The 14,310-nt window shown below is 55.9% G+C and overlaps 2 protein-coding genes across 5 annotated transcripts; one reads left to right on the plus strand and one right to left on the minus strand.

Moving 5' to 3' along the window:
• Nucleotides 1-2,678: 2,678 nt before the first annotated feature.
• On the minus strand, nucleotides 2,679-11,277 carry LOC116799617. The gene is made up of 7 exons (XM_032712865.1): nucleotides 11,203-11,277; nucleotides 6,770-7,037; nucleotides 4,890-4,958; nucleotides 4,308-4,396; nucleotides 3,864-3,980; nucleotides 3,667-3,774; nucleotides 2,679-3,138 (listed from the first exon to the last, which is right to left on the minus strand). The coding sequence occupies exons 1-6, from the start codon at nucleotides 11,275-11,277 to the stop codon at nucleotides 3,691-3,693; spliced, it is 702 nt and encodes a 233-aa protein (XP_032568756.1). The 3' UTR covers nucleotides 2,679-3,138; nucleotides 3,667-3,690.
• On the plus strand, nucleotides 11,276-14,197 carry APH1A (aph-1 homolog A, gamma-secretase subunit). 4 transcript variants are annotated; one of them, XM_032713324.1, is made up of 9 exons: nucleotides 11,276-11,388; nucleotides 11,931-12,089; nucleotides 12,265-12,338; nucleotides 12,457-12,579; nucleotides 12,661-12,788; nucleotides 13,075-13,198; nucleotides 13,399-13,550; nucleotides 13,760-13,967; nucleotides 14,007-14,197. In XM_032713324.1, the coding sequence occupies exons 1-7, from the start codon at nucleotides 11,276-11,278 to the stop codon at nucleotides 13,461-13,463; spliced, it is 786 nt and encodes a 261-aa protein (XP_032569215.1). In that variant the 3' UTR covers nucleotides 13,464-13,550; nucleotides 13,760-13,967; nucleotides 14,007-14,197. The 4 variants fall into 4 exon arrangements, with proteins under 4 accessions (XP_032569215.1, XP_032569216.1, XP_032569217.1 ...); XM_032713325.1 differs by lacking the exon at nucleotides 14,007-14,197 and having other exon boundaries at nucleotides 13,399-13,524; nucleotides 13,735-14,000; XM_032713326.1 differs by lacking the exons at nucleotides 13,760-13,967; nucleotides 14,007-14,197 and adding an exon at nucleotides 13,669-13,708 and having other exon boundaries at nucleotides 13,399-13,553.
• The last annotated feature ends 113 nt before the right edge of the window (nucleotides 14,198-14,310 follow it).

Genomic DNA, 14,310 nt, shown 5'->3' on the forward strand with positions numbered 1-14,310 from the left:
GATAGATGGGATTTAGATCCCCCTGGGTGGATATGTGGGGTTTATATTCCCCTCTGGGTGGATAGATGGGATTTAGATCCCCCTCTGGATAGCTAGATGGGATCTATATCCCCCTGGGATGATAGATGAGATTCATATCCCCCTCGGGTTGGGATTTAGATCCCTCTGGAAAAACGGGAAGCTTTTTTGCTATTTAAAACAAATGAATTTTTCTCTCTGTGAGCTTTTTGTCCCGGAAGATGATCCCACTCCAAGCCTGTGAGCCACCAACGTCCCTCGTGCCCGGGCGGAACAATTCCGAGACAAGCAATTCCAAATATTTACATATTAATTCTTTTAACTTCGGAGACATAAATAAATGGAGACATTTTGGCAACTTGATGACAGAATAAAAAAAAAAAACCAAACAAAAGCCAACAACCCAACATGAGAATCTCGGGTTTGTTCCAGCTTTGTTTAAATTCTGCAGAGAAAATATTTCCTGTTTCGGGATCAAATAGGGGAGAAGGCAGCCAAGGAGTTCGGCTGGTGTTTTGAGAAGGGGTTAAAAATAGGGAGCTGGGGGGAAAAAGGGAGTTGGAGGAGAAAAACAGAGTTTGTGGGGAGAAAACCGGGAGTTCAGGGGGAAAAAAAAAAGGGCTTTGATGGGGGGAAGAAAGGGTTGTTGGGGGAAAAATAGGCATTTAGGGAAAAATGGGCATTTGGAAATCAAAGTTTGTTGGGGGGTTGGAGCAGAAGTGTTCCCTCATTGCAGAGTTGTGTGTATTCCTTGTTTTACCTTTATTGTGGGATTCAGACTGAGTGTGGAACCCTCCACGTGGGCGTTGCCCACCTCAGGACCCGTTTACTTTGGAATTAGGTGTTGGCTTTTGGGCAGCAGCAGGAAAAAGGGATGGGAACAGCTCGTGTTCTCCACGTTGGGGCTTTAAGGGTTGGTGTTGATGGACAATGGTCCATCCGTGGGGAGGACGGGAAGTTGGGAATTCACTGAGGAACTTGGGAATGTTAAAGGCAGGAGAGCAGCCCCAGCCCCTGTAATTGCCTAAATCTGCACAAATTCACCTTCACAGGGCACTAAAAGGGATTTTCAACCCCGGAGCCAGCTCTGAGTGGCTCTTCCTGGGCTTTTTTTGTGTCCTTCCCTGGTGGGTTTGGGGCTGAAACCCCAAAATAACCCCGTGGGCTGCGGGTCCCCCAGGACATGGTACCCGGATCGTGGGAGTCGTGCTGGGAGCAGGATTTGGCTCTTGGAGGGTTTGACAAGGAGCTGCCCAAAACCACTGGAGACCTTGAGAGCCTTCTGCTCACTTCCTGCCGGGAGATAACTGGGAAAGGTTCTCACAAGTGCAGGGAAAATCCTCTTTGTGTTAAAGCTGCTTATCCCGGGGGTTTGCCGGGAGAGCCGGGCGGCCGCTCACGGAGCCCCCGGCCAGGGAGCCACCAGCACCCTCTGAGCAGGAGGAAAGGGGTAAATCTGGGAAAGGAGCTTGGGAGAGAGCTGGGAGGATGGCAGGGGGAGGAAAAACCCCTGGCTGCACCACTGGGGAGGACACCCATGAGAGCCTGGGGTTCCAAAGGGAAAGAGTTAAAATAACTCCTTGAACTCACCGTATTTTCCCCGGTCCCAGGGGTTTGCTCGCTCCTGGTGTGTGCAAGTCTGCAGGTCCCATAGTGGAAAATCTGGGATTTTCTGCCAGCTGGAGCCTCAGGATGGACCCAGAGCGTTGGGGGTGGTCGAGGATGATCCAGCAGCAGGGACTGACCGACGCTGTTCCTGGTAGGAAAGTGCCTTTGATGTGGCAGGAAAAAAAGAGCATTTTTGGACTAAAGAGCTTTGGGTGAATATTTGCAGCTTTGGGAGCGGGGAGGGCATGTCCAGCCATCCATCTGTGATGTGATTGGGTTGGGACATCCCTGTTCCAAACAATGCTGGAAGGTGAGGATTTGGTCAGGAAGGTTTGGAACTGGAGGGTTTGCTTGGGAAGGGAGCAATACAATTTATGGTTAAGCCAGGTTACAACAAACTGGTTTGTTCTCCGTGTGTGTGCGTTAGAGGGATGGTTTGTAGGAATAAGCCCATAAACTTCATACACGTGCTTTATTTTCCTTTCATTTCTTTTTACTCCAGGGTTGGAAATCTCACAGCTGCGTGTTCCTAAATCATTTCCCAAGGGAGCTGTTGGCCTTTTTTTCAATGCACCCTGGTGGCAGCACAGAGCCAGGAGGTGGCACTGGCCAGCAGTGCATCCTCCAGCTGCTCCCAAGCCCGTTCCAGGCCTTTTGGCTTCCCTAGGAAACAAAACTCTTCTGCTTTCTGAGCCTGGGAGCCTGGATAACCTGGGTGTGCAATGGTGGGGGGTGTCCAGAGGGAGCTGGGGGCTCTGGGGACAATGTGACCCTGACCACCATGACCTCCCCTGTTGGCTTGACTCCACCTCCATTGGCTTGACCTTGACTCATCCTCTGTTGATTGGTAGGAGCTCCAAGACCAGCTGGGTACACCTGGATCACTTTTCTATCCCTCCCTCCCATTAACTCTTCCAAGGAAAAGCAACAAGTGTGGGACTGCATTTTTTTTTTCCCGCCCAAGAGGAATTTAACTCCAATTTCTTGACCAAACCCCCCCGTTTCTGGAACAGTTTGCTCTCCATGGGCAGCTGGGGGGGGCTGGGTTGGTTGGAGGTTTCCTGGTCCAGCTTCTCATTGCACCCAAATATCGTGGCTGTTTCTGGAAAATAAACAGCGTGAAGAGCAACTGTGGAAGAAATTAAGTGAGAATCTCCTGGCTGGGTGTGGAGGCTCAGGAAGATCCTTCTGATGGGACAAACCCCACGAGCTGTTGGTGTTTGTTGCTCCTGCTCTGGTGGTGTTTACGGATTTATTTACCACGACAGACCGTGCGCCAGTTGTTGGGGATTTTATTGGCAGGGGCTCCTATTTACAACAGAATCAGAGGAAATAGGAAAGGACTGAGGCATTACAAAGCTCTCCGGGTTTGCACCGTGGTCACAGTCCCCCCGTTGGAACCTTTGGGAGAGTCGCGGCGGTTCCGGAGCGGAGGCGGCGCCTCGTGGGGAGGATGTTGTTCGTCGCTGCCAACACCTGAGGAAGTTCTGATCTCCATCCCAGCTGCTGTGTCTGGAACAAGGGGAGAAGGTGAGGAAGTTCACGGCCCCGCGTGCGGCGGGATGGGGCCGGGGTGTGCCTGGGAGAGCAGCCTGGAGAGCTCCAGCCACGGGAGAAGGTTGGCCAGGTGGGACGGGGCTTGGAGCAACACGGGTTGGCGGGAGGTGTCCCTGCCCGTGGAAGGGGATGGTCTTCAAGGTTCATCCCAACCCAAACCATTCTGGGAATCGTATGGAACAAGGGTTTGGGCGGATGAGCAGCAGGAGGTACCTGGGGCTGAGACCCAGCGTGGGCCAAACGGGCGCTCACCCCGTGGAAGCTCCCACTGAAAGCCGGGAGGTCATTGGGAAAACACCCTGAAAAGCCTCTCCAGGCCATCAGTGGCCACTGGAGCTGCTGGGGGGTCCCCTGGTATCGCAGCCGGATGCCTGGGAGGGTTTGTTATCTTTCCATTGTTTTGGAAAGTTGCCGCTTCAGAAAGAATTGGATTTTCCAGGGTTGAAGGACACACTTTGAGCAAGTGTTGAAATCCCGGAATACCTTCGGAGGAGGAGCATAGGGGGGTCATAGCAGGAGACCCCGGAGACTGAGGAGGGTGACGAGGGGGACGTGGCACTGGAGGGGTGGTCCTGCTGACTCCCAGAAATCCTGTGGAGCCAAGGAAAATAAATCAGTCAAAAAGTCCCATGTTTTAATGTGCTAAAAGCCTGTGGCAGAGCTCACGTCCTGACAAGTACCTGACTGTCCTTGGCATTCCTGGAATCCCCTGGAGCATCCGTGTCTGGTATCCCTGAAATCTTGGTGGTGGCATCCTCTTGTGGAAACCACTGCCCAAAATCCCCGATGGTGTTTGTCTGGGTGTGGAGGAAAAGAAATAACCTGGGATGTCACAGCACAGGATTAACTCCTGAGGGATCCCTCTTTGGCACAGGTTTGGGAGCATTCAATTAAAAAACCAAGGGATTTCTCAGTTTCTGTGCAAACTGTCACAATAAATCCCAACTCAAAGCTTTCCATGATTGTGCTTCACGCACGTTCTGCTCAAACTCATTTCAGGTGTTCTGTGATCTAAAAACCAGTGGTTTTAACCCATTTCTTTCTCCTTGTGGCAGCGGTTTGGGCGAGGAAGCCCCTGGGGTTTTTTTTTGGGGGGGGGGGATGCCAAGAGAAACCCGACTCACCTCGTAGGAATCCATCTCAAACGTGTAGGGGGTGGGCATTCCCGTGGTGTTGTCGTAGTAATAGTCTCCCGTGGAATAGAGGTAATCACCTGGAATGGAAACAGCTCCGGGTGAGGGGGCACAGAGGGGGTTGGGACACTGTGCCCTGTCCCTTGTGGGGTGACACGAGCCCCACTCCCCCCATCAGGGGTTGTTATTGCACGGCTTTCCCCCTCTGAACACCAGCGTAACTCAGATTAGTCTGGATAGCTGGGATAAATCCCTGGCAGTGCTCAAGGCTGGGTTGGATGGAGCTTGGAGCAACCTGGGCTAGTGGAAGGTGTCCCTGCTCGTGGCCGGGACTTTAAGGGTGGATCTTTAAGGACCCCTCCCACCCAAACCATTCCATGATTCCATGAAATAACTGAATAACTCATTGCAGGGGACTCCATTCAGTGGTGCCTTTCCATGGGCAAAGCCTCATCTCCCTGCCTGGAGGAGGCTGGATGGAGGCTCCCACAGCCCTCCCAGCCCTGCTTATCCCAGCTGGCTCCTGTGGCTCCCAGGAAGGGGTGAAAATGCCTTAAAAACTGCTTTTCTCACTGTAACGAGCTGCGTAGTCGAATAAAAACTGTGTGATCTCCTCCTCGTCGTCTTCTACCTCTGCATTCCCTAAAAACAAACAGACACCACACGGATCATCACCCGGCACCGCGAGCAGAGCCTCGGGTCGAGCCAGAGCTCCGGGCAAAACCCCTTCCCTGTGGGAGTCGTGGATTCACCATCTGACCCCATAGCTGGGTCCAAGGCTTCCCAACAAAAGGTGTGGGAGATCGGAGCAGAGCCGGGGTTTTCCTTCGGTTTTGGGTGTGGATGTCCCAGAAGTGGGAGATGCAGCAGTGGGGATGGAGCCAGAGCCAGAGTTATGTTGGGATGGAGCCAGAGCCAGAGTTATGTTGGGATGGATCTGCCTTTGGGATGAGCTGCTCCTCCAGCATCCCAGTTGCTCCAGTGCCCTCGTGCCTTTGGCTGTGGAGCTGCCGAGGGCTCGGAATGGAGCCTCCTGTTTCCTTAGGGCTGAGCCACCAGAAATAGATTCTGACCCGTGTGACATTGTCACAGCTGGAGCAAGAGGCTCATTCCCTTTTCCAAACACAGGGTTTGGTGTGTTTTCATAGAATCACAGGATCAACCGGGTTGGAAAAGACCTCCAAGATCATCAAGTCCAATCCTTTGTAAGATCCCTGTCAGGATCTTATAAAGCAAATTAATTGGGAATACTAATATTCTCATTCTCACAGACTCCGGCACTAAGATAAAATACTCATGAGCATAGAAGATACTCATGGAATAATATGATATTTTTATAGTTTGGTACTCATTTATAGTCATAAGTAAGATATTATTACTGTAAGTTACACCATTAGCAGCTGGAATGATGCCCTCAGTTGTACCCAGGGCTGGTTGGAGCTCCAGGTCCCTCTCCAAACCTTCCCACCGCTTCCCATCATATCCCTGACTTTCTCAGTGCCAGCAGTGGCTGAGCAAGAAGCCCAGATCCCGAAATTCTCATTAGGGAATTCTCTGAAAACACTGACTCAGCCTGGAGGTTCTGGGGTGGGATTGGGGGACACGACACAGCCTCGCCCATTGCTGTGTCAGCACCTCGGTCCGTCCCACCCCCATCCCGAGCTTTTGGGGAAATTCAAACTGAAATGGGGACCTGCCCTCCCACCCCCGCTCCTTCCCACGCTCATCCTTTGAAAATGCTCCAGTGGCACGAACTCCAGCTCTGGGGCACATTATCCCATGCTTTCCCAGGAAGTTATTTCCAGTCAGCTGTTGCGTTTGCACTGGAGCCACGCTAAGAATAATATCCCGAAAAAAAAGCAAAAAAAGCTCCCAGCTGGGAATCCTCCCACTTTTAACACCTCACCTTCAGGGAGGAGGAGGAAGAAGAGGAGGCTGAAGGCTCTGGTGTGGCAGAGCCGCAGTTTCCAGCTCCTCAGCCGGTGCTGCTCCATGTCCCACCTTCCCAGAGAGGTGGGAATATTGTGCTCATCCCTAAGCAGCTCCAAGTGGGGGTTTCCTCCCTCAACACCCCCATCCGCTCTCCCCTGTCTCCGCACTGCCCACCTAATTCTCCAGGAAATCCTGCTGGATTTTTTTTTCCTCCGTATCTGTGTCTCTAATAGCTCCCAGCTGGATTCCACAAATGGTTTGAACTCAATGTGGGAAACATTCGTTATCCCGCCGTTCTCCAAGCACGGACTTTATGGAACTTCCAATAATTACAGAGCGCTTTCCCCCTTGTTTTCTTTGCCCCGCAGCCCCCCTTCTCCAAGCTGACACCCCTCAGCCTCCCAGATCCCTCCCCCCAGGTGCCCCGCGGCATCTCAGGAGCGTGGGAATCGTCAGAGCAGCGAGATAAAATCAAAGTGCCCCCGGAGAACCCCCCGGGAGAAGCCGGGGAACGGGTTTACCTGGGACGAACTGCAGGACCAGGAGCGCGGCGATGAAGAAGTTCATCCTCCTGCCTTGGGTGTCGTCCGCCGCCGCCGCTGCTCCGCGGGACTTTCTCGAGCCCGTCCCCACGGAGGCAGGAAATGACTCGGGGGGGGCTGGGCTGAGCGGTCCGATGTCCTTGGTAGCTCCGAGCAGCGCCCGGGTCGTGCCCGGCGGGCGAGGCCGGGCCGGAGCGTGTCCCGCGTCCCGCGCGCCGCCCGCGACGCCGCCCCGGCACGGGCAGAGCTGCCCGTGGCAAAGGCTGAGTTGCAAATCTTGGGAAGTGTTTTTTTCCCCCCCGGGGAGGGTTAGTGCCGCTGGATGAACTCCGGGATGGAGGGAGGATGGTTTTGATTATGTTCTAACGGAGCGGAGCGGAGCTATAAATAGCAAATCCTTCTGGGAGAGAGAGGCGAAGGCAGAGACGCGGACTGGGAGGCAGAGTCAGTCCTGACTTCCCGTAAAATCTTGGGGGATTTTTTTTGTCTTGGCTTCGTTTCCCCTTCCCGTGCCTCGGTTTCTCAGTCATGAAGAAGAAACACGAACGGTCGTGTTTTTATTTTATAGTGGATAAAAACACCCTGGGCTGGGATGATTCCGGAGCCGTGCCCGGTGTTCCCGGTCGGCTCCTTGGCCCGTGTTGGATCAGCTGCTGGTTCTCCTCCTTCTCTGAATATGGAAGCCAAATAGGAAGAACATTTCTTGGAGGGAAAACAGGGAGGAAAAGAAGATCCAGCCCTTCTGCTTTTTGGGGAGTAGCTGATAGCGAGGGGCTCCTGCCAGGAACCGGTGGGATGTGGGGGAGAGCTGGTGAGAACCTCAAGGGGGAAGGAAAAGGGGAAGTGAAGGAGACAGAGATGAATCAGGTGGTGTAAAACCAGTATTTTGGCGACTCTTCAGGTGTGGAGGTTAGAAAACCAGCAAAGAGCAAGATAAGTCTTGGATAGCACAGGAGGAGCTCTGTTTTGAGGTGTGGAATCATGGAATCATGGGATGGTTTGGGTTGGGAGGGACCTTAAAGCTCATCTCATCCCACCCCCCTGTTGTGGGCAGGGACACCTTCCACCAGATGAGGTTGCTCCAATCCCTGTCCCACCTGGCCTTGGACACTTCCAGGGACAAGAAGAAACTTATAACTGGGAAAATTCACCTGGAAAGAGAACCATTCCCTGACGGAGGGTGGTCGGACATGGGACAACCCCGGGAGGAGGCGCAGCCCATGCTCTCCCCTTGTCTTTGTCCACCATCTGAAACAGAAAATGAAATAAAATTTAGCTATTTAGCTATGTAAGTGGGACTTTGCAAAATGTAAAACTGCTTAAAAGTTTCTGCCCAAACTGTGGGCAATTAAGATAAAATAGCTTAGAGAATAGGGAAGGCTTTTTAGCACGTAGAGAGGGGTGGGGAACCTGAAACTGTTTGAAATTACAAAACTTTACGTAACTATAATGGTAAGAATAGGAGGTAAAACTAAGTGTCTATTTAGATAAGGCAGACTGCAAAAAGAGTGTGTGTATAGATGATTTTAAACTTACTGCTTTCAAACTGTATGAAAAGCTATGGTATTTCTTTGCTCAGTGGAGTGCACTGGGGAAGAACACCTGCCCCTTTGCACTCCCCGGCCGTAATGAAAGTGCCTTTCAGATTGTTCAGAGGTTTCTTTGAATCACATCCCTCAAGGCACATTCTCCCCATTGTAAAATCTTTTCCCAGCCCTATATTTCCAAAACAGCAGGAGGATGATGCTCCTCCTCATGAGCCCCTGGCTGGGTCCCTTTTCCCTCCCTGTGGGTGCTCACGGGAGCAGGAGCAGAAGTTTCCTCCTCGAGATGAGAAAGGGGAAGCGGGTTTTCCATGGGTGGAAGGGGTTTAATGGCAACAGCTGGGCTGGGCCAGGTGGGACCAGAGGGAAAGGGCTGCAGGAGGGGAGGGAAAACCACAGGGATGGGTGTGGAGACCCTTGGGGCGACCACCGGGAGATTCACAGTGGGTGGTGCATTTCACCTCCTCGGGCTGTTGATTTTAGTCCAAGGATTCCTGTTGATGTTAAGCCAAGAATTCCTATGGATTTTAAGCCAAGGATTCCTATAGATTTTAAGCCCAGAATTCCTATCCATTTTAAGATGAGGATTTCTGTTGATGCTATGCCAGGAATTCCAACCGATTTTTAAACCAAGAACTCCTGTAAATTTTATGACAAGGATACTAAATGATTTTAAGCCAAAAATTCCTCAAAGTAGACTTTTTTCCAACCAAGAGTGGACCCAGCTGAAGAACTTTGCCATCCCAAACCCAATTCCCAACCTCCCAGGGCTCTCCCTGCTTTGCCAAAGGGGCTTCTCCCGTCCGTAGGGAGATGCTCAGCAAAGGGTTAAGTACCAAGGAATGTTGAGCAGGAAGTGAATCTCTCCAAACCCTCCTCTCAACCCACAGAAATAACATCAAATCTCAAAAATCCCAACCCAAGCAGAAATCTGACCTCGTTGGGATGAATCCTGCCGGGGGTTGGAGCTGCTGGGGGGGCAGGGAAGGGTTAAAATATCCTGGGATTAAAGGGATGGGGAGGGAAGGGGCGAGGAAGGTCCATGAGGACAGGGGTGGATGAGTGGATGGGGTTGGAGGGACAAATCCCTTGGCGTGGGAGCTGGGAGTCAGAGTTCAGCAGGATCTGCTGGCTCAGCACTGGGAACGGCTCCTCAGGGCTGGGTGTGATCATGTAAGCCTTGCAAAAACTGGGAAAACTTGGAGAATAAACTAAGGGACCTGGATAAAATGTGCCATAAGGTGGTAAAAGCGGGAAACGGCTGTTCTTCCCTGGCTGGGACCAGCTGGCACATCCCAGCTGCATCCTGCATCCCAGGTGTGGGTCTGGAATTGTGTTTCTGTCTGGAAAAGGAAAACACTCTATTTTTGTTCATGGGTGGGTTTTTTTTTTTTTTTCCTTTTTACCTTTTTTCTTACTCATTTTTCACCTGTGGCAACACAGAGCGAACCCATCTCAGCCACAGCAAGGAGCCAACCCAACAGCTTTTCCACCTCCCATCCCAAAACCTTGCTTCCTACTCCCCAGATCCCTGTGTTGCTCAGTCTACTTCATTGCCTTGTTTTTTCTGTATTAATATTAAAGCTTTTGTGCCAAAATCCAACAGTAAAAGCTGCCACAGAGATGGAGCAGCAAGGGAACGATGCCTTTCCTGGGGGAAAACTCAAATAGGAGGGGAAAAAGAAGGAAAAGGAGGAGAAAAAGAAGGAAAAGGAGAGGGAAAGGAGGGGGGAAAGAAGGAAAAGAAGGGGAAAAGGAAGGAAAAGGGGGGGGAAAGGAAGGAAAAGGAGGCAAATACAAGGAAGAAGAAGGAGGCTGCTGGTCCTTGCTGTGGCCAGGGAGCTGCATCCCAGGGATGCTCCGGGCATCCCGCACGGTGGATCCTGGAAACCCTTGGAAAGCTCCAGGGGTTTCACTCGGAGGAGGAAGATGGGATGAAGTCAGAGCTGTGTCATTTCCCAGCTTTAATAGGCGGAAGCGAAACCAGAAGGGAAATTAATCCACGGCAGCCGGTGGCTCCCGGCTCTGCCCTGAACAATGCCCCGTGCCCAGGAGGTGGCATCCGCAGGATCCCTACGGAAGCGCCTGGAGAGGGGGGGGGCGGCATTGTTTGGAGTTTTCCCTGCAGGAGACGTGGAGATGGATGAAGGAAACCCCCAAAACCCCATCCCTCGTGGCACTGGTGGCTCGGAGGTGGGTGGGGTGAGCTGCCCATCCCACGGGGGGGACACGGAGGGGCTCTGGGGCCGGGCTGTTTTCACCTCCCCACTACCCCCCCGAGGGGATTTTTTAGTCTAAATAAAGAGGGGATTTTTTTAGTCTAAATAAAGTTTTCCTGCCCTTCCCAGCTCCTCTGTAAACAGCTGTGCCAGCGGGGGGGGGCCAGGGGAGGGTGTGGAATCGGAATGGGAGACGTGAGGGACTTGGAATAGAGAAAAAGGCCGGTTTAGACAGGAATTCCTTGAGGATAGGATAGGGTGGAATGGAATTGGAATGGGATGGAACGGGATGGAATAGAATAGAATAGAATAGAATAGAATAGAATAGAATAGAATAGAATAGAATAGAATAGAAGTAGAATAGTGCTGGGGATGGATGACACTGGGAACGGGTGACACTTGGGAGAGGTGACCCTGAGGATGGGTGACCCTGGGCACGGGTGACCCTGGGGTCGGGTGACACTGCAGACGGGTGACGCTGAGTACAGGCTGTGTCAGGTGTCTCTCAGCGCAGCCTCTGTCCCGACTGTCCCCTGTCCCGAGTGTCCCCTGTCCCGAGTGTCCCCTGTCCCCAGGGACTGGTCCTACCCCCCCCACCACCGCCCCCATCGCATGCGGCCTCCGGGCCGGCAGGGGGCGCTGTGCCCACGTCCTCCCGGCCCGCTTTGGGCACGTGCGTCCGAGTCCTCCGGGCCGGCAGGGGGCGCTGTGGCGCGGCCGCCATGGGCGCCGCCGTGTTCTTCGGGTGCGCCGCCATCGCGTTCGGCCCCGCGGCCGCGCTCGTCCTGCTCACGGTGGCGGCCGAGCCGCTGCGGGTCATCGTCCTGGTGGCGGGGTGAGCGGAGGGGGGCCGAGGGGGGCTTGGGGGACGCTGAGGAGGGGCCGGAGAGGGGGTACGGAGGGCTTTGGGGGGGGCTCTGAGGGGCCGCGAGAGCCGTTGGAGGGATGCTGAGGGGCTTGGGGGGGTTGCTGAGGAGCCTTTGGGGGGTGTGAGGGTCTCGGCGGGGTCTGAGGGGCCGTTGAGGGGTCTCGAGGGCCATTGGCGGGTGCTGAGGGGCGTTGGGAGGGGCTGAGGAGCCTTTGAGGGGGTCTGAGCGGACATTGGGGGACACTGGGGTGCTGGTGGCGCCGGGCGGGCGGCTGAGGGGGGACTGTGAGGGAGCACTGAGGGGGGGCTGTGAGGGAGCACTGAGGGGGACTGTGAGGGAGCACTGAGGGGGACTGTGAGGAGGCAGTTCGGGGGCAATTTGAGGGCTCAGAGAGCGCCGAGGGCTCATTTCTGTGCAGCTGGGGGGGGTGTGTCCCAGCCCGGCTGTACCGAGGGCAGCTCCGCCTGATCCCGGTGCCCGTGTCCCCTGTCCCCCCTCCTTCCCCCAGGGCGTTTTTCTGGCTGCTGTCGCTGCTCGCCGCCTCGCTGCTCTGGGCCGTCTCGGTGCAGCTCAGCGGGCGGGAGGACGCGGCGCTGCTGCTGCCCGGGGCCGCCGCCGCCGTCCTGCTGCAGGAGCTCTGCCGCTTCGCCTGCTTCAAACTGCTCAAGTGAGAGCCCTCCCGGGGGCCGGGGGAGCTGTGCTGGGGTCCCAGGGGGGCCGGGGGAGCCCGAACAGTGCTGCTTTTGGGGCTCTGTGTCCAGGGGAGCCCCTTAATGGGAAGGGGCTGTGTTTGCTCTCCCTGCCCCGTGGGATGGGGCTCACTCTCTCTCCCGGCGGGGCAGGAAGGCGGATGAGGGGCTGGCGACGCTGAGCGAGGATGGGCGGTCCCCCATCTCCCTGCGGCAAATGGCCTACGGTGAGCGGCCCTGCGGGCTCCGGGGCGGAGCTGACACGGCTTTCCCGGCTTTCACAGCTCTCCCCCGGGGCTGTGGAGAGCACGGTGGGGCTCCCCTGACCCCCGGCTCCCCCCGCAGTGTCCGGGCTCTCCTTTGGCATCATCAGCGGCGTCTTCTCCATCGTCAACACCCTGGTGGACTCGGCGGGGCCGGGCACGGTGGGGATCCATGGGGACTCCCCGTACTACTTCATCACCTCTGGTGAGCCCGGGGCACCAGGAGGAGGAGGAGGAGGAGGAGGAGGAAGGCTGTGGGTCTGAGGCCCCGTGGTTCTCCCCACAGCCTTCCTCACCATGGCCCTGGTGCTGCTCCACACCTTCTGGGGCGTCATCTTCTTCGACGCCTGCGAGCGGCGCCGCGCCGGGGGCCTGGGGCTGGTGGTGGGCGGCCACCTGCTCGTCTCGGGGCTGGTGAGTCCTCTGGAGGGGGCACCGGGACCCCCTCACTCACTGCTGGGGCTGTGGGGTGAGTTACACCCCCCTGAGCACCCCCAGCCCCTGGGGGGAGGAGGTTGGTGCAGGATTTAGGGGCACACACGGGGGATGATCTGCTGGGCTCTGGTGGGGGGGGGGATGTGGCTCAGCAGGGTTCCAGGCTGGGTTTCTGCAGGACCTGGCACCCCATTCCCTGCTGTGGCTGTTTGGGGGGGCTGGGGGAGCTAGTGGGGGGTGTGACCCGTCTCTCTGCATCCTCCAGACCTTCCTGAACCCCTGGTACGAGGCCAGCCTGGGGCCCATCCTCATCCTCACGCTCTGCACCGGCCTCTGGGCCTTCGGCACCGCCGGCGGCTCCTTCCACAACATCCTCAAGTGCCTCTCCTGTAAGGGGGGTCTGGGGGAGTGGGGGGCACTTTGGGGGGGGGCTCTGACCCCTTTTGGGGGTTGGGGGGCCCAGAGCCACCAGGGGTGAGGGTAGATGAGTTTCACTGAACTGGGGCTGCGTTCCTGGGGGCTTCCACAAACCCCTAAACCGCCCCCACCCCCAGAACTCCCCCCACACTCACCCCCTTTACCCCCCCAGGTAAGCAGGAGCCCGAGGGCCGGGTCATGCTCTACTCAGCGCTGCAGGTGCCCCCTGAGGAGTGAGCAGAGCCTTGGCCCCAGAGCTGGACACTCCACCACTGCCTTCACCCCTGTCTGCCCCGGGGTTTGGGATCTGACTGGTTCTCCTGGGGGGTTTGGGGTCTGACCGGTGCTTCTGGGGTTTTTGGGTCTGACCAGTGTTTCCCAGGGGTGTTTTGGGGTCTGACCAGTGCTCCTGGGGGTTTGGGCTCTGACCAGTGTTTCCCAGGGGTGTTTTGGGGTCTGACCAGTGCTCCTGGGAGGTTTGGGCTCTGACCAGTGTTCCCAGGGGTGTTTTGGGGTCTGACCAGTGCTCCCAGGGTGTTTGGGGTCTGACCAGGGCCCTGTTCCCTTTGTTCCCAGACTCTGTTACACTTTTCTCTCAAGTTGTGCCTGTGGGGAAGGTGGAAAGGGGTGCCGAGTACCCTGCGGGGCATCCAGGCCTGGGGGGGCTCAGGGCAGGGCAGAAACCCCTCTTCCCTTGTGTTTCCCTCCCCTGGTGGGATCTTTGCCCCTGGTGCTCTCGGGGTGGAGGGCTCTGGGCCAGGGGTGCTGTGCCCCCCTCAGGGTGATGATCTGGGGGTGGGGGGCTCTGGGCCATGGGTGCTGTGCCCCCCTCAGGGTGATGATCTGGGGGTGGGGGGCTCGGGGCCAGGGGTGCTGTGACCCCCTCACCCCTGTTCGGCTCCCAGGGGGGTCTGGGGTGCAGTGGGGGGTAAATTATTTTTTTGATTCAGAGTAAAACCCTTTTCTAAGAGCGCTGTGGCTGCTGAGGGGAAGGGGAGGGGGGGAGAGGGTCACTCCCATCTTGCTCTGCTCCCACCCTGGGGGGCACCGGGGGGGTCCTGGTTTCTGGAGGGGGGGGGTGACA

The sequence above is a fragment of the Chiroxiphia lanceolata genome, chromosome 29 (assembly GCF_009829145.1).
Source record: "Chiroxiphia lanceolata isolate bChiLan1 chromosome 29, bChiLan1.pri, whole genome shotgun sequence".
Taxonomy (NCBI): domain Eukaryota; kingdom Metazoa; phylum Chordata; class Aves; order Passeriformes; family Pipridae; genus Chiroxiphia; species Chiroxiphia lanceolata.